Here is a 19,295-nt window from a genome sequence, read left to right on the forward strand (position 1 = left end):
TGGAATGTTCAGTTCGAACTACAGAGCATTATGGCTAAGCCAATTTGAAGTGCAGTTTTGCTACACCCACCAATCAGGGTTCAAAAATTATGCAGGAATGAGGGTGGACAATTGCGTTGTTTTTTTAATGCCAAAACAGATTTTTTCATGAGAGTCGGTTATTCCTTTGCATTACCAAGCTATTCAAATCAGAAAACATTGCGCTGTATTACTTCATCTTCTTTCTCTCAAATGAGTGCTTTGATGCAGAAATGTGGAGGATCCCAACCCATTTCTAGGATTTAAAAAATGGTAACAGCACTTCACCTTGAGGTTGCAATCATTAAAAAGAAAACATATATTTCGAGAAGAAAAGATCTTCTCACCTTCTGGATTGCAGAATTCTCCATAAATGGGCAATGTAAAGCAGTGTTTAGTCCCAAGTTTTTGGGAAGGAAAGAAGAAAGCATCTTTGAACTTAAAAATTACTTTATCATGTAAAAAGTGTGTTTACATCTGACGGAAAATAAAAATGTGAACTTAAATAACAGGAACAGAACTGGAATTAGTAAGTAAATATATTTAATAAAAATTGTGGTGAAGCACCAATGGTGATATTGAGGCATTGGGTCATATTTCGACTGATTAGCTTGCGGGGCTCCATTGATCTTGAAGTGCTTCATATTACCGAGGTTGTAGAGTCGAATTTAATTCAGTCTCATCCTTTTCGGTGCATTGACGGTGGCTCATTGGTGCAGATGCAGCGCTGTAAACAGGTAAAAATCAATTAAAATGTCTCCAGATAATGGTAATTTTGAATATCAATGAAACATAAGTAACTCCTGATTGAATGAAATCCAACGAAAAATTGTTCAGGGCTGTTTGGCTGAATCATAATTTAATCCTCATCGTTTTTCTGGTGCATTCTCTTGTTCCACTTGTTTCATAACAAGTTGTTTTTCAGCATGGTAAGACATTCACAAACAGCAAACGGGTAGAAAGTTTCATTTTTAACTTCGCGAAACCTTACGTGAAGCCTTACCAAAGATTGTAAAGAAAAGATCCTATGTTTACAAGAGGCAACAGCTTCATTGCGGTGAAATGTGCATGGTCACCCTTGAAATTTTCATACGCCTTTCCATACCAGGATCAGAACAAAAAAATCAAAGTTTTTATGTGATGCATGATCAAATTGATGCTGATATTCAGTTAATCATAAATTACATAAATCAAGGACTTAGACATAAAACGCATCATTGCATCATCCTGCGCTTCATGTTTCATCCACTAAAATTCCTTGACATTTGAGTGAGAAATATAACAGTGCGCTAAGCTGAATCAAAGTTATACTCACTACAATCAAACGTAGATTCCGACCCATAACAGCAAGAAGAGGATTCCAAAACCTGAGAATATTGCGGCGACTAATGATACGACAAGTTCTTTCAGTAAATCCCTATTTGCTTTTGCACTTGTAACTTCGTAGACAAAGAACCATGCTGTGAAAAATATTCCTATTCCAAGGAGGAGCACTGTTAAGTGTGGATAAACAGCTGGGTTGACCGGTGATACATACCGCTGCATAGATTCTAATTTGACCTGGAACAAGCAATAAACTCTGATTAAAAAATTGGGGGAAAATTAATACTTTTCACAAATTGGAGAAGAATTGGGGACTTCTACTTAGATCTTCCTCAGATTAGTTAAACCAGTGGCTTGATTAAAGGGGCTCACACAGCTCCATGCTGATTGTTGAAACTGATAGACAAAGAAGACATAGAAAGTATGGAGCAATCCTATAGGTTGAAATGGTAGGTTCCTGTAGACCAAGTGTAGAAACGATGGACTAACTATAGATTATCTGAATCTCTAAGGTGGGTTGCAGATAGTTAGTCTATTCCCTGTCTCCTCAGTCCATTGCAATGTCCGCTTCCACCAATAGAATTCCTTTTGTCTTCTATGTCTATCAATTTCATCAATCAGCCCAGTGGTTGGAGAAAATCACATTTAGTGAGGGTGGTACTGGAACAGAGGCCATTTTTACCACGAACTTGCAGAGAATTTTTCCAAGCAAATATCAGCACGATCTCAACCTTAAAACTTCCGTATTCTTCGAAAGTGTAGAAAGCACATTTTAAGTGAAAAAATTTGAGATTTAGCTCACTTTTCTGACAGTTTTTCCTTCCTTGCTCAGTGTTTATTAAAATTTCTATCAGAGACTAGACTCTCCTCTCAAGCTCGTAGATTCCCTCTTGCTGAGCGTAACAAGCCGCGACTTGGCCTCTAGAGCAATTCCTGTATCTTTGCTTGTAAAGCTGTTGTTACCTTGCTAGAAGATGTTCTAAAACTAGAGAGAGCATTGAATTTTGAAGAGGATTTTAAGTCGGAGTCAAGCAAAGCGTATCCGCCCATCATAAAAGAGGTGATTCAATCCTCGGCAGGAGTAGGTTGCTGATAGTAAAAAATGTAAAATGATACTTCAAATGAGATAATTTTGGAATTTTAAAAAAATTGAGAGTCAGAGAGGAGGTAAGGCTGATGCATTCGTCGAAAAAATTAATTTAATCTCGGAGGACGGCCCAGGATGCGGCCGGTGATAAGAGGACGTAAAAATACGATTTAATGGTAGAAAATAGGTAAAAGCATGTAATAAAAATAAAATATCAGAATCAAGCCTGAGGTATTTTTGGTAATACGTAAATTTTTGGAGCCACTTACCATTTTTACGAGGTAATTAATCTAAGTACGTGGCCAAAAGTTTGAAAAGCCGCTTTGAGCATACATTAATAAATTAATAACATAACCTCACTTTTTCATTATCAGTTTTCACAAGTTTGCTACTTAGAGATTCAGAAATACACAACAATGGTCAATTTCTGTGGAATTATTTCTGGCTTAAACTATCGTTTATTTTGAAAGTGATTATCACAGTTAATTTCAATTTAATATTTTGAGAACGTTTAGATTTTTATTTTACAACAACGAAGAATTGGTTAGTTTGGTAATGTCATAAAATAAGTTAGTGGAAAGAAAATATGTTGGCAACAAAATCAGCTGTTCATGATACGAAAGTGCCTGTTCGGTGCTGCGCTCATGTTGTTGCGTTCATTTCAGAAGCATCGATTTAAATTTGTTATCACATGAGTTTGTCCGGAGTTCCCTTGCGTCGTGGTTCGTCCGCCGAAGCGCCGAAGTTTCGTAAGGAGATAACGCATGCGGATTGCAGCGTTCGGACGTTTTGTTTTCGTGCCCAGTCAAACCGCAGTCGCGAAGTTATTATTTGTTCGGTCGCGCTTCGAAGTGATTTTGCAAATATTCAGCACCGTGCCCCTTTCGGAGTACAATTTGTGCCTCGTTTTAATTCGCGTGTGCGTGTTTCAAGTGTCCCTTGTTTGTGAAGTGTGAGTATGTGAATTTGTGAAGTTGTGATGAATTCGCCGAAATCAAATGACAAGGCATCGAGGAATTCGGATAAAAGGAAACCCACACCATCATTTTCATCTCACAATGATTCGGCAGGCGATAACATCGAGCTCTCACAGGTAATTCCAGCTTTTCTGCACTGCATATTATCAAACCATGGTCAAGGGGGTGATGGCTATCCTCATGAGCATCTTCGTAAATCTGAACTGATGAGTATTATTTACTTACTCCCGCTGTGGTCTATGTATGCAACTACATACTTCAATGCGTAGTACACAAGCAAGAGTTGATACTCATCCTGAAAGAAAGCATATTTTTGAGAGGCTTTGTAGTGTCGATTTATCGCGAACTTAAGTGGAAGTCGAGTACTTACATTTTGTCGAGTCAACTGGCATGAATGTGCTTGCTTCTCTAAGCGACGCACATTCCTCTCCAATGACTAATTTTACAGACTACACACTTGCGTCAAAATCCTGTGCTGAAATGTTTCATTTTTCATCATTTTTGTTTAGCTCCATGTGAATTTATCTACACTATCTCTATTCAGTTAATGAAATGTGGAATTCAGTGAGATCATGTGGGGGACTAATTTTTTGAGAAAGGTATTCTCTTCGTAGTTGACTTTTTGCGAGTCTGCTGATGAATTCCATTTTGTTTCAAATCCTCTTATCATGCAACTGATAACTGGCTTAGAATCTGGAATTTTTCTCTTCCAGGGAAACATCTAATTATTTACCACTTCACTCAAATGCTCCAGGTACTAACAAAAATTGGAACCTCTGCGTGTAAAGTTTCAAATATTGAATCTATTTACCTAATTGAAAGGGATTTTACTTTGAATCTTGGAAATTGCATGGCAGAATGGGCACCCGCCTCAAGTTTCGAATTTGGATCGCATTTAGCAAAAAGGAACCATCGCAATTACAGTGTTTTCAAAATCGTGCAACTTCTTCTTTTCTTTTAAAACTACTCAGTATATGTTCAGTATTAAAATTTACACAATTATTTTCCTTCAAAATTAAGAATATTTTGGTGGGAAGCAGAAATGATTTGCTATTCTGGGAGATTTTTAAGATGATTAGGAAGATGCAACATTTTTACAATACTGTAATCGAGCTGGTTCCTTTTCGCTGAATGCGATCCATTTAACCGTGCTTTTTTGCTGATCTTAGGGAAAAGGCCGTAAAAACTGTTAGAACATTACTGCCGTGCTAAGGAAGAATGCCGTATGAGCTTTCAGATGTTGCCGAATTTCCTCCAACAAGAACAGAGTTTACAGGGAAAATTTTAAATGTTTTTTTCCAAAAATTTCAGACAATTTTGTACGCAATTTAATCTCAAATATCTGAAAATTTCAAGTGAAAATCTGCTTGAAATGCGTCAAAAATACATGTTTTATCAAAGAAAATTTGGCAACTCTCGAATGTTCGTACGGCGTTCATCCTTAGCACAGCAGATTACTTTTCTCCCGTGGAAATATTCATTTTTGTTGAATAGTTCAAATAATTTCCCCCGAAATTTTCAGAAACAATAGATAGGATTGTGGATAAAATTCCCTGAAAACGCCGATGAGGAAAATTCACAAGTGGTGCAGAAAATTCGTATTTGATCAAATTTAGCAACGTCGGAACTCTCATACGGTGTTTTCGCTTAGGACGGCAGTATTCTGCAGTTAGCCGCATTGATCGATATCTCATCAATCCGCTTTTAAGCTCGAGTGCATCTAGGCATTCAAGGCACTTCCTCAGCTTTGATCGCGCACCGAAACCGTGTTGTCAAATTTCATGTAATATCATTCAAAATCAGTTCTCAGTTAGGGGTTTCCCAAAATCGCGCTCCCTCGAATCGTTGCTATACTGCCGTACTAAGGAGGAACGTCGTATGAACATTCGAGAGTTGCCAAATTTCCTTTGGTAAAACATGTATTTCTGACGACGTTCGTGCATATTTTTCCTTGAAATTTTCAGATATTTTGGATTAAATTGCGTGCAAAATTGCCTAAAAATTTTGGGAAAAAATATATGCAATTTTCCTAACGAATTCGGTTTTTATCGAAGGAATCTTGGCAACGTCTGAAGGCTCGTACGGTGTTCTTCCTTAGCACGACAGTAAAAAAGTGTACAAAAAACTTAAATTAGATAAATTTATGGATAATGTCTTTTTAAAAAATATGCAAAAATACTAAGTATGTCGGTGAATAAATTGCGATAAATACCTAAATGTATTTCGATGAATAGATAAGTAAATGGATGGATGATTTTTAAAAAAAAAAAAAAAAAAAAAATTATGAAAATATACTATGTCGATGGCTCAATCGCGGAACCTCCTTGATTTTTCTTCTCTGTCAGTAGAGAAACCTACATATATAAATTTCTAGTTAAGCTCAATTCACACTATCAAACTGTTCGCATTCAACTCTTGAATGCAACGTTGCTTTCAAGAACTCGTCGTAATGGAAATTTGGATAGTGTGACACTGACGCGAGAAAACGACTATTTGATGAAAAATTGAACGGAAACTTGAATGTGACGCCACATTCAACTTTCCGTTCAACTTTCCATCCAAATGGCGGCGCCATTTGAAAAAAGCGTTGTAAGTTGAATGGAGAGTAATTGAATCAATTTTTTTTGCTTACGAATTTTCATTCAACTTTTCGTTCAACTATGTCGGATGAAAGGTTTTTCTTGGATTAAAAGGAAAAGCTTAAATGAAGGCTATCGATTCAAATGAAAATCCGATTGGATCAAGAGTCTTTTTCTCGTCAAGTTTTTACGAGTCCAGGGTGTCTACAAGTCCGAAAAGTCCGGAAATTGTACTGATTTTTTAAGGGCGGTCCGGAAGTACTGAAAAAGTGCAGAAATACCGCAAGAAGGTCCGGAATTTGTTTCAGTTTTTTGTCATTTCTGTCGCAGTCTGTGCGAGAAATCCAGATTTTTGAAATTTTTCGAATTTCGTCAAACTGAGGTACTGAAAAAGTACTGAATTTTTCCGTCGAGGAGGTATTGCATTTCTCGGGAATATACTGAAAAACTCCGGATCCAGGAGACATTTTTTTTTCGTGGACCGCTCATGAGAAAATGTGAATCATTACCCATCGAACGGCAACCGTGTTCGGACTTCGGAGACTGAGGTCGGTCGTTATCACTGCTTTATCAGTGTCCAGTTCCGCTTGAAGGCTATCGAAGCGGGAGGGGGGTAGAGGAGAACCCTTTTCGATACCGCGTATATTACGTATATTGCTGTATATTGCTGCTTTTCGCGAAGGACGGGACGACCCTTGGGAAACGCAAACAATGAGATTCCAGGATTTATTTATAGTGGGTGTCGGTAATGTTATCGCGGTGGCGGAAAACCGATGAAAGTGCCATTATCAACGAACGTACGTCAAAGTGATGATTATTGTCTGGAAATGCGCGCATGCATGTCCCACTTCGACAGCGCAGCGGTGGCGTGGCGCACTTCGCGATTTATCGATTGATTTGCCATTCAAACCTATGGGAAAGGATCGCTAAACACGGCGATCGGAACGGACACCAAATCAATCGATTCTTTACCATAGCCTCAAATGAGGAAATATCGATGATCGATCATTTATGCCACGCCACTGGACGTCTCCTGCAGAGTTCCATCATTTGGACTAAATTTTGCAATTTGGAACTACAAATTCTAGCCCGGTTTAAAAACAACGTATGCGCCATTAGTTTCCCTATGCACATAAGCGTTTTTCCAGAAGAGCCAGAATTTATAGTTCCAAATTGCAAAATGCAGTCCATTTGAAGGAGCAGAAAATGCCCGATCTTGCACTGTTAGTGTCCATGCTAATTAAGTTTACGGACTTTTAGGCTGCGACAGATGATCTGCCATCTTGTTTCTTGCATTTACTTTACATGTAAAACCGTCGCAGTTCAAAAATGCGTAGACTTATTCGGCGTGGACTCCAGGATCGCGGTAAACTTAAGGCAAAGCCTGCGGGCTGATTGTTGAAATCGATAGACAAAGCTATAGACGAAAAAGGCACAGAGAGTTTGGAGCGATCGTATCGGTTGAAATGGGTGGTTCCTATAGACTAAGGGAGAAAATGATGGGCTGCAGGGCCACGAGTTACAGAATAGCTCGTGGGTCGCCGTTAGTTAGTCTATTACCTACCTTCTCCGTCCATTGCAATCATTTGCTTTTACTAATAGAATCCGTCCTTATCCCTTTTGTCTTCTTTGTCTACATTTTTGTCTATAAATTTTAACGATCAGCTTGCTGATGGACCGTGAGGTAATTTCGATCGTCTACTTCGTATACTCGTATAATTATGAAGGTGACTTGGATACGCATGTGTACCTGCAATTAACGCACCCAGAATTCGAAGAGATATAAAGATAAATCGTTTTATTTGCTTTGACACTACTCGATGGCGTCTCGTCTGTGATCCAGTGGTTCATGAAGAATCGCCTAAAACCTATTGAACGATCGGGCTCTTGAGCTTTTTTCGACCGAGCCTTCGATTGAGCCGTTGGAGGTGTTGGTTTTATTGCGCCCAGATCGGCACATTACACGATCCCGAATCGTTTCATAATTCTTTCAGAGCTGTTAAACAGCTTACAACGAACCTACGCACTATGGTCTGGGGGCGCCGAATTGTGGCCAAAAATCCGATTTTTGAAAGTACGAAAATCTGGCAATCGAGCATATAATCCTTATCTACATCCTTTAGTAGGTGTGAAATGACCTATCAAATCTTATGAAATTGTTTTTACGATCAGATATATGGTGGTGAACTTCACATCCTCCGAGGTAAGTAAAGAAACGTGAGAATTTAAAGTGCACGTCATCGTGTATTGCCTTGTGTCGCTTTGTGATAAGTTGGCGTAGATCCCCGATCAAATATGGAAAAGAAAGGTGAAAGTAAGTACTTTTTGATGGTTTAATCGTTTTTAGTATTAAGATTGATTTTATGACCACCATGAGACTCCAAAGTTTTGTCCTGATTTAGGCAAAAAATTGTCTTCATCTTAAGTTTTAGTTATCACTAACACGAGCTAACACGTTCTTATCAGTGCAAGAATGTAGCTCATATGTTCCTCTAACAGGATATCATCGGTTTTTTTGCCGCTTTTCGCCGCTTTTTTCCTTTGGGGCCTTTTTTGGTCATTTTAGTGAAGGACTTATACGATTTTCTGCGCAATCTGATTTCATTGCAGAAGGAGATAAGAGAGATGAGACAAGGTCAACGTTTGATAAAGGGTGATTCATATGTATTTTTGGCTGCTGAATCCGAAAATGATATCAGTTTTTTTCCAGCACTTGCCAGATTTCCGGAAAATAAAGTTTTTTTTGCAAAAACCCTCATTTTTAAGAAAAATAATATTTTCTCCGGAAAAACGACAAATGGTGGATAAAACTTAGGTATTTTTTTTTATTCTTCAGCCTGTATACATAATACAAATTTATTAACTCGGCCCGCTGTGGTGCACGCTCTTGGATGTGCTGTACCTCCGCCGAGTTGAAGTTGAATAAACCCGTTGTTTATGTGAAGGTCTCGTTTTCGAGGTCGTTCCACTTCCGATTCTGAAAGTAAGGCTGGACGCGTTTCCGCCAATACTGTATTCGGACTTGAAATTTAGGGATGGACGGAGGCTAGGAGGGCGAGGGGTGCACTCACAAACTAATTTCTGTTTTTCGTCTTTCAGTTTTTGGCGGGAGAAAATATACGGCTAGTGGAACGTGAAAACTCAACTCAATTTTTTCGAAAATGTGGGTTGTACTGGAAAAAAAACACATTGGATCTAGAGTCCAGACTCTTAAAAACCTCGACAAGAAAAAATAATCTTCATTCAATCAGATTTAAGCTTAAATTAAGAACTCAGCCTCTTAATTTGAGCGGATTTCCTTTTGATTTAAGCTTAAATCTTATCGAATCAAGAGTCTTTTTTTCTTGTCAACGTTTTCAAGAGTCTGGACTCTAGATCCAATGTGTTTTTTTTATTTCCAGTGTGATAAACGCAGTCTGTTTTACGGTGAAAACAACTTCGAACTCCTAATTTTCGAAAAAATGATCGCTGTTGCATTCATTTTCTATAAAAAATCAACGCTTTAGCAGTCGTTTTTAAAATATTCAACGCTCGCGCCTTGTATGTAGCGCCTGCCGTAAACGAACTCAAATATCGATGACTCCACGCAAAAAGGAGCTTATTTACCTCGATTGCAACGTTGCAAACCACAGTTCTTGCTTGAATTTTTAATCAATAATTTTTTGAAGTCGGCGCACGGATTCTCTGAAAAATTTAGAATAATTTTACGAACGATTTTCTTTGAAATCGGGAAATTTCGTCGCGATATTATATTTAGTCGTATTTTCCTTTTTTTCTTTTCACGGAAAAAAAATCACAGTCCCTGATTCTAAATCTTAGCTTTTAGGATTGTTATATTTGTATTTTATGTTGAAGATTAGCTAGGAGTCATGAATAATGACGCATCGTCTAAGTGTCGCAGCGATTTTAGCGTTTGTCTCACCCGCCAGAGTCGGCAGGGCGGTCAAGACATCTTCGCAGTTTGACGCGCCTTCAATCCGGCGAAGCTGCAACATGCGTACAGCCGTGGTCAAATAGTTGTATGTTACGCCTGCCGTAAACGAACTCAAATATCGATGAGTCCACGCGAAAAGGAGCGTATTTACCTCGATTGCAACGTTGCAAACCACAGTTTTTGCTTCAATTTTTAATCAATAATTTTTAAAAGTCGGCGCACAGATTCTTTAAAAATTTACAATAATTTTACGAACGATTTTAATTGAATTCACGGGAAATTTCGTCGCAATATTATATTTAGTCCTATTTTCCTTTTTTTCTTTTCACGGAAAAAAACCACGGTCCCTGATTCTAAATCTTAGCTTTTAGGATACTTATTATTGCTTTTTACGGTGAAAATGAAAAGGGAGTCATGAATAATGACGCATCGTCTAAGTGTCGCAGCGATTTTAGCGTTCGTCCCACCCGCCAGAGTTGGCAGGGCGGTCAAGACATCTTCGCAGTTTGACGCGCCTTCAATCCGGCGAAGCTGCAACATGCTTACAGCCGTGGTCAAATAGTTGTATGTTACGCCTGCCGTAAACGAACTCAAATATCGATGGTTCCACGCGAAAAGGAGCGTATTTACCTCGATTGCAACGTTGCAAACCACAGTTAATGCTTCAATTTTTAATCAATAATTTTTAAGAGTCGGCGCACAGATTCTCTGAAAAATTTACAATAATTCTACGAACGATTTTAATTCAAATCACGGGAAATTTCATTAAAAATTTCAGGAAAGTATCGGGAAACCCCAAAATGAAATTTTAGTAGATCCTCGGATCTAATTCTGTGGGCTACTGTAATGAAAAGCGCACTTCTGGGTCAGGAAATTTCTTTCAAAATGTGAGGAAAATGTTGGGAAAATCCAGAATTAAATTTTACTAAATGCGCGGATCCAATTCTACGCGTTACTTTTATAAAAAAAGCGCGCTCCCTGGTTCAGGGAATTTCATTAACAATCCCAGGAAAATATTAGGAAAATCCAAAATGAAATTTTAGTAGATGCTCGGATTCAATCCTGTGCGGTACTTCAATGAAAAGCACGCTCTCTGGGTCAGGAAATTTCTTTAAAAATTTCAGGAAAATGTCGGGAAAAGCCAAAATGAAATTTTAGTAGATGCTCGGATTCAATTGGACGTATTTCTATCAAACGGAACTATGTGCATTATGGCGTAAGCCCTGTTATGCCTATATTTCTATGGGTCTCAGGGCTCGTGTCTTAGTGCACATAGTTCCGTTTGATAGAAATACGTCCAATTCTGCGCGTTACTTTAATGAAAAGCGCGCTTTCTAGATCAGGGAATTTCGTTAAAAATTTCAGGAAAATGTTGGGTGAATCCAATATGAAACTTTACTAAATGCTCGGATCCGATTCTGCGCGTTACCTTTATGAAAAGCGCGCCGTAGGCCCCCTCATCCCCCCTTCTTTATGTCGGAAGCCGGGAGGGAATCGTGCTTCATTTCCATTCAAAATAAAAAGCCCTGATTCATCAGCACGCGCGCTCGTCTGATTGCGATCTCGGCTTTATTTCCGCGAACCGTCGTCCCCCTCTGATGGCCCCCTGGGGGCGAGAGGGGGGGGGGGTTGCTCGTCAGACCGCCTGTCACTAATGGATTTCAGATGAACGATGTCGGGAAAAGCCAAAATGAAATTTTAGTAGATGCTCGGATTCAATTGGACGTATTTCTATCAAACGGAACTATGTGCATTATGGCGTAAGCCCTGTTATGCCTATATTTCTATGGGTCTCAGGGCTCGTGTCTTAGTGCACATAGTTCCGTTTGATAGAAATACGTCCAATTCTGCGCGTTACTTTAATGAAAAGCGCGCTTTCTAGATCAGGGAATTTCGTTAAAAATTCCAGGAAAATGTTGGGTGAATCCAATATGAAACTTTACTAAATGCTCGGATCCGATTCTGCGCGTTACCTTTATGAAAAGCGCGCCGTAGGCCCCCTCATCCCCCCTTCTTTATGTCGGAAGCCGGGAGGGAATCGTGCTTCATTTCCATTCAAAATAAAAAGCCCTGATTCATCAGCACGCGCGCTCGTCTGATTGCGATCTCGGCTTTATTTCCGCGAACCGTCGTCCCCCTCTATGATGGCCCCCTGGGGGCGAGAGGGGGGGGGGGGTTGCTCGTCAGACCGCCTGTCACTAATCGGTATCCAGCCCATCGCATCGGCGGAGCGGCTTAATTGGGAAAATAATATGCGAATATGAGCGCTCTTGCTCCCGCACAGTGGATCGAGTCAATCAGAAAGGTCGCACATGAAATGTTAGACTAAAACTGCAAATTTATATGTTCACCTCATCAAACTGAAATATTCATGTGTGCTTTTTGAAGAGAATTTCACGAGGAAACTGATGGAACCACATTTTAAACCTCCAAGTTTTTTATGAACCGAGTTATGAGCTTTTAAAGTTTCAACATTTTGTCCGACTTCTTCAATGGCTGCTGCACAGTGGATCGAGTCAATCAGAAAGATCGGACATGAAATCTTTGACTAAAACTGTTTAGATGTTTATTTCATCAAATTTAATTATTAATGTGATTCGATGGACGCCATATTTTGTGTCGGAACGGCATGCGATATATCGCATCAATTGGTTCCATTTTTTCAACTACTTGTCATTTTCCTCCAATTTTGAGATCGCAATTCTGTTGTCAGGAGACTAAAGCACTCACTTACCAATTTTAACAAAGAAATTCAACGTAATAAAGACGTGGTTTTTTTAGAGAGAAAATATCGCATTCGAGTGCAGTTTCGATATCAGTATCGAATGCGATGTTTTCTCTCTAAAAAAAAAACCCTGTCTTTATCACGTTGAATTTCTGTGTCAAAATTGGTAAGTGAGTGCTTTAGTTTCCTGACAACAGAATTGCGATCTCAAAATTGGAGAAAAATGACGAGTAGCTGAAAAATGGAACCAATTGATGGGATGTATCGCATGCCGTTCTGACACAAAATATGGCGTCCATCGAATCACCTTAATGTGTGTTCCTAGACAAAAATTTCACGAGGAAACCAATGGAACCACTTTTAAAACCTCCAAGTTTTGAATTAACGGAGGAATGAACTTTTAAAGTTGTAATATTTTGTCCGACTTTTCTCATTGACTCGTTCGATTGTGTGCCGGATCGCGGGGTAATTGGGATTCCTCTCGCGCGGTTTTGATGATGTTTCGGGCTTTCCGGAAATAAAATAGTTGAAAATTGGTTCCTATATTTAAAAAAAAAAGAATGAAGCATATTCTCCCTATGGAGGTACTCTAACCGACTACTTTGCGGAGCGCCCATTTTTTCACCTCTTTTTTCCCGCGCGGTCAGTCATGCGTTCAAGGTCGCGCCAAACTACCTCTTCTTACGTTGCCAAATTTGCTTTTTTGTTGTTTTCAATGTTTGAAGGGTGGAAATGGGCCACCAAACAAGATCTGAAGAAGAAGAAAACTTCAGAAATCTTCAAAATTCTACATAGAGATCAATGCACATGTCGTAGGCAAATAGTGAAATCAGGCATTTTGTCAAATACCTAGGCAGTTGGTTAAATTTTGACGGTTTACAAAATTTTGTGAATTCATGGCGAAGAGCTCACGAGTTTTCAATACTTTTGGAAGAATATATAAGTCATAAAACCTACGAAATTTTTTTTGTCTCTTCCTCTTCAATTGCTTTTCATATTTTTCAATGTTGAAATTCCGAAAATTCTGTATTTTATGACCTGCTGAAAATTTAAAAATGAATGGCTGTTCAGGAGCTAAAAATCGTTTAAAATACTATTGTGTGATGCAAATTTTTACTGAGAATTTTTTCTCACATGAGCAATGAACTATTTTGTGCAAATTTAAGAAAATATTCAAAATTTCAAACTGAGTCGGAATATTTGACTATTCGTCTAGGCATTTGACAAAATTCCTGATTTTACTATTTGCCTGTGACACATACAACGGGAAGTTTTGAAATCAATTCCTAAACGAAATACAACGAAGTCTTATAAAAACAAGTTCGATTAGACAAAATGACATTGATAAATGTCCTAATTCTGCAGAGTTATCCTACATTCCTCGACTATTTCAGATTCTCCCCGAGTTTTTAACAGCTTGTCGCCCTGTGCAAGTTCATTTAAGCGATAACTCCAAAGTTACGGATACTCGAGGACTTGAAAGATCGAAAAAAAATTCAAGAACATTCAATGACTTTTCAAGGCGTCTTAAAACCCCTCGACATTCCGAGATTTAAGACAACGCAACATGGAGAAATATAACACAAGCGGCGCAATCGAAAAACGATACAACATCTGGCTCTGTAAACACACATCACAAGGGACGACATAATCTTTGCATAACCCAGTTATTACGGCTACGGCGGCGGTCATGCACTCCGTGCGTAGGTTCATTCACAGAGCTAGAAAGGCAGTTTCATTGAGCTTTTTGCCTTTTCAGGGAACTCGCTTGGCCGCCTGGCTCCAACTACAACAACCCCCCTCCCTCCCCCTCCCTCCTCCTCCCTCCCCCTCCCTCCTCCTCCCTCACACTCCCCGCGGGCTCTATTAAATATGGTCATGGCAGATGCTTACGTTACCTCCCACTTGATCGTGTCCCGATTTGTGAGTTAGATCCAGACTCGATTCGCCCGATGATTGGTTTACGATCCTGTATTCGCTGTTAACTAACGGATTTAGGCGTGCTACGAAATTCTATTCGGTAGCAAATGGATCGTATTCGATAGTGGTTCGATGTATCGTTTGGTTCAAAACAATAGAACAGAACCACTAACAAAAATTTTAGGATTTCCGTTGGCACAGCTGAAAATGAGAACATTTCCAACAATTTCACTTTTCATTGTCATTTGGACGTATTTCTATCAAACGGAACTATGTGAATTAAAACATGAGCCCTGAGACCCATAAGATTATATGCATTACAGGGCTCCCGTCACAATGAACATAGTTCCGTTTGATAGAAATACGTCCATTTGGTGCTCCAAAGAACTCCATAAGACCCATTCCCTCCGATTGCTAAATTGACTTTTGAGGCTAAATCGAAGGATAAACCAATTCGATTGAACCAATCGAACCTATCGATATCGCGATACAATCTCACCTGTTTGATGTATCGAATACGATCCATTTGGTAGCAAATACACAGAAAGAAACGAGGTATCACCTAAAAGTATTCAAAAGCTCTTGAATTTAGCACCATCCAGACCGTTAGGAGATTGTTTTTTCTTTTGCTGTCTCTTGGCCTTTCTTTTGAAGTCTCGCAAAACATCAAATCTTCTTTACGTCACACCTTTGCTTTAATTTTTATGAAAAAAGCACACAGTAATAGCACATACTGAATGAGCGGGAACTTCTATTTTTAAAAAAATTTGAATGCCTCTGAAATGTTTTGTGCGCTTTTTAAAAGTCCTTGATTTTGGTTTTCAAAAACCGTCATGAACTTCGATTAAATCCGCGCATGAAGTCGCCGGGAGGTTTAGTATCGGAGAGGTTCGCTCCGACGGAGAGTAACTTTTGCCTCCAAAATACTTTATTTCCCCTTGACTGAGGTGCTTCGCTCACGTGATGTTCACAGAGGCGAAAAAAGAATTTGATCCAGTTCGACAGTTCATTTCGCGCGGAAACGGTCAGAACTTCACACTTTTTTGCTAATTATTCATAACCTTAAAAAATGGACCGCGTTTAGCAAGAAGGAATCAAGCCACATAACGACGGTGAAACTACCAAACCACGTATCTCGGTTTGCGACGTCGCAGACTTCCTGTCATACTTTATTTTTTAAATGAAAAACTACTTAACATCCAGTCTTGAAAATTTCTGTGATTTTTCCTCTTTGTGCGGAGAAAATTCCGTGAAAATTTCAAGGAATGACATTGATTTGGTCTACTTCAAAACAATAAAATGTGAGCGTAGATTTTTAAACACCGCAAACGAGATACGTGGTTTGGTAGTTTCACCGTCGATAAGCTATTGCCATTGACCGGGCAATTTAATTTGTAAATGAGGCCGTTTGTGCGGATTCTTTGGAAAATTGTAAGGAATTTTCTCCATACCATGCAAAAAATTCACTGAAATTCGCACGAAAATCCGCACAACCGTTTTCATGGAAAAATTGAAATTTCCCGCAGTTAAATTTGGCAATAGCTTATGTGGCTTGGTTCCTTTCTGCTCAACGCGGTCCAAATACTCCTCGATGTTAACTTTTTATCCACTTGACCCTTCAAGTGCGTAGAAGGACTTTCCTGGTTGTGTCGATCTCATTTGGCTCGATTGTTGAATCTATATCAAAATCCAAGAACCTTGATCGATAAAAAGCATTGCTAAGATAGGGATTTATCGATCAGGATCTTTCAATATCCACTCAACAACACTGGGGGAAAAAACCACATTGGATCTAGAGTCCAGACTCTTGAAAACATTGACAAGAAAAAATACTCTTGATTTAATCGGATTTTTGCTTGAATCAAAACGAAATCTGCTTAAATTAAGAGGCTTGGTTATTCATTTAAGCTAGATTCTAATTGAATCAAGAGTACTTTTTCTTGTCGATGTTTTTAAGAGTCTGGACTCTAGATCCAATGTGTTTTTTTTTCCAGTGAATCGACCCGCAGGCCTGGTTTTTCTCACCCCTCGGAGACTCGACTGCGGGCGCCACCATGATACAAATTCGTGCATGGCTCTCCACCAGTGGTGTGTGGCGTGCTTTTCGGTGAATCAATCGACCCACCGTTTAAACCAATGTAAAATAATCGATTTAATAAGAATAGAATCGATTTAATAAGAATAGGATAGATTATCAGGGTATACTCTAACAGTCGATTCTTTACCATTCATGCTTTACCACTGCAGCTCTGCATTAATTTATTCCTTTGGGAGCACAAGGGACGCGTTTTTCAACTCAAGCCTAATGGACAGTGTGATGGAGAGGGGAGTCGTGCTCATTAGCACTGTCTGGCTGTTTTTGCGCGAGGTTAGTTTGTCCACGAATGAGCCCGATGAAGTAATCGTTGGTGTTAAAATTCAGGCTTCCGAATTTGACACCCATGTCCGCGGCCGAAACCATGATCTTGTTACTCCCTCGGTAAAACGAAGCTCCTCCACCCGAGCTTTTCGTCGAATTCTCCCACCAATTTCACCGCCACCCAGTCCTAGAGTACTGCTTCCCGGCAATACACAATTGGGTTATAATTCGAGAATTATGAGATAAGTGCTCTTTCGGTGATTAGTACATACTGCGGGTTGGGCATACCAATACAGAAAATTGTGCGAATCCTTCGGAAAATACACTGAAAATCAGAAAAGGAGGAAGCTGTAACACTTTTTTTCTCATTTTTCGGTAACAAAAAAGTTCAAAGAAACATTGCTTCACGAGCTAAGTTCATGAATTTCCGGCCGGAATTCCGCTGGAATTTTGAAGGATAGAATTTTCCGGTTCCTGAGAGGAAAGACACCCATTAGGAAGTTTGATCAAGTAAAGTCCTCTTGATTAAATCGGATTTTTGGTTAAATCGAGAGCCAAGCCTCTTTATTCAAGCGGAGTGCCTTTCGTTTCAAGCAAAAATTCGATTGAATCAAACGTAAAGTGTGTTTTCTTGTCGCACTTTTAAGAGTCTGGACTCCGGACCTAAGCGCTTTTACTCTCGCCCCCAGGTAAGAGGAAGTATGCATCCCAAGAAAAAAAAAAAGTTGAAATTCATATTCTAGACTTGGAATGCCCTAGAGTCAAAGATATACTTGAAAAAATGTGTTCCGTCACGAGTCACCCAAATCTGTCTACAGCGATATCTCAGAATCTGTCTGTTCGATTTCATTCAAAATTTGCAGAGAACACCATATCTATGGTCTCTCTATGCAGTCAAACGATTTGGGTTACGCTAAATTTAGGAGGGGGACTAAGGGCCAAGGTCCATTTTCAGCAAATCACACGGCAAGCTCATTTTAAAGGACTGTAAATTTTGAAAAATGCCTTTAATTCTTTAACAGTGGGCATCAAGCACATCACCTGGGTCATTAATTCAAGTTTTTTCCAGTGCGCGTATGTCGTCATCAAAATCCGTCCTTGCAAGTTAATTTTCGTAAAAGGCTTTTAATGCAGGCTTGCGCGCGATGGCGTCAATATTGACGGAATATCGTCACAAATCGACCCACATGTTTCAAGCACGAAGAGATCTTCCCGCACCGAGCCGGTATCGATCTCCGGGGAACGGATCTGTTGATTTTGGTGTGTTTGTTTCGGGTCGGGGCTCATGCTTAATTGATCAACTTATCTGTTGTTGCTTTGCCCCGCCGTGTTTGCCATCGAAATTCGACTCTATTTGTTCTTTGCCTCACTCTAAAAATAGCGGCGCTCCGTCTCCGAGTGCATGCAGTCTCTTTGTCGAGCCTTGCTCTTTGCCCGCTTCCAAGTCGATTGTCAATGCAGCGCTAAACCGTCCAGCGTTAGTTTCCATCGATTTTCCAGTGCTTCCCTGATAGACAAATTGGACCGCGCTAAGCAGAAAGAAACCAAGCCACAGCAGCTATTGCCGAAGTTAACTGGGCAGTTTAATTTTTTACATGAAAACGGTTGTCCGGATTTTTGTGCAAATTTCAGTCAATTTTCTGCATAGTATGCAGTGGAAAAAAAAAACACATTGGATCTAGAGTCCAGACTCTTAAAAACATCGACAAGAAAAAATACTCTTGATTCAATCAGATTTAAGCTTAAATCAAAAGGGAATCCGCTCAAATTAAGAGGCTTGGTTCTTGATTTAAACTTAAATCTGATTGAATCAAGAGTCCTGTTTCTTGTCGATGTTTTTAAGAGTCTGGACTCTAGATCCAATGTGTTTTTTTTCCAGTGATACTAAATAAAGAACACAATGTTTAGTGACCCATTCTTAATCCCAAGACGGAGTTCATTTCAATCCTCATCCACTGGGCAAGCCGAGGATCTGCCGGCACGCACGGCACGGTGCACGGTCGGGTGGAGATGCGTACAATTTTGTAATCGGGGCTTGGGGCGCCGGCGCTGGGCTGTTGGGTGTTGATGAGCCGTAATGATCCTCCTTGCACTTCACCACCGGTTGTCCCAGTCCCTGCAACTCCTCTCAGCCGGTTAAGTATAGATTTAACGCCTGCTTCTCGTCTTCACGCCTCATCTTCCGAGCACCCCTATCAGCTCCGGCTACCTCAATAAGGACCTAACTGTTCCTCCTCTGAACCGTTGCTCATACGTGACGCTCGGAGCGCGACTCCTTCAGCCTCTGGGAACTTTCCGAAATTTTGAACTTTCCCCAAATCGCAGAAAAATCGTGGAGTTTGGGTAGAGTACACTAATCAAAATATTTGTGTT

General features: G+C 39.7%; 2 protein-coding genes across 2 annotated transcripts in view; one reads left to right on the forward strand and one right to left on the reverse strand.

Moving 5' to 3' along the window:
• Positions 1-450: 450 nt before the first annotated feature.
• On the reverse strand, positions 451-2,854 carry kud (oligosaccharyltransferase subunit 5 kud). The gene is made up of 3 exons (XM_019058391.2): positions 2,698-2,854; positions 1,334-1,578; positions 451-745 (listed from the first exon to the last, which is right to left on the reverse strand). The coding sequence occupies exons 1-2, from the start codon at positions 2,698-2,700 to the stop codon at positions 1,339-1,341; spliced, it is 243 nt and encodes an 80-aa protein (XP_018913936.1). The 5' UTR covers positions 2,701-2,854; the 3' UTR covers positions 451-745; positions 1,334-1,338.
• A 226-nt stretch (positions 2,855-3,080) lies between these two features.
• Positions 3,081-19,295, forward strand: part of ssp6 (short spindle 6) — a gene marked incomplete in the record, with an annotated part of 85,826 nt that continues 69,611 nt past the window's right edge. The window contains 1 exon segment of the mRNA XM_072304869.1: positions 3,081-3,521. Coding sequence (XP_072160970.1) covers positions 3,408-3,521 — 114 coding nt within the window.

The sequence above is a fragment of the Bemisia tabaci genome, chromosome 10, assembly GCF_918797505.1.
Source record: "Bemisia tabaci chromosome 10, PGI_BMITA_v3".
NCBI classification, from domain to species: domain Eukaryota; kingdom Metazoa; phylum Arthropoda; class Insecta; order Hemiptera; family Aleyrodidae; genus Bemisia; species Bemisia tabaci.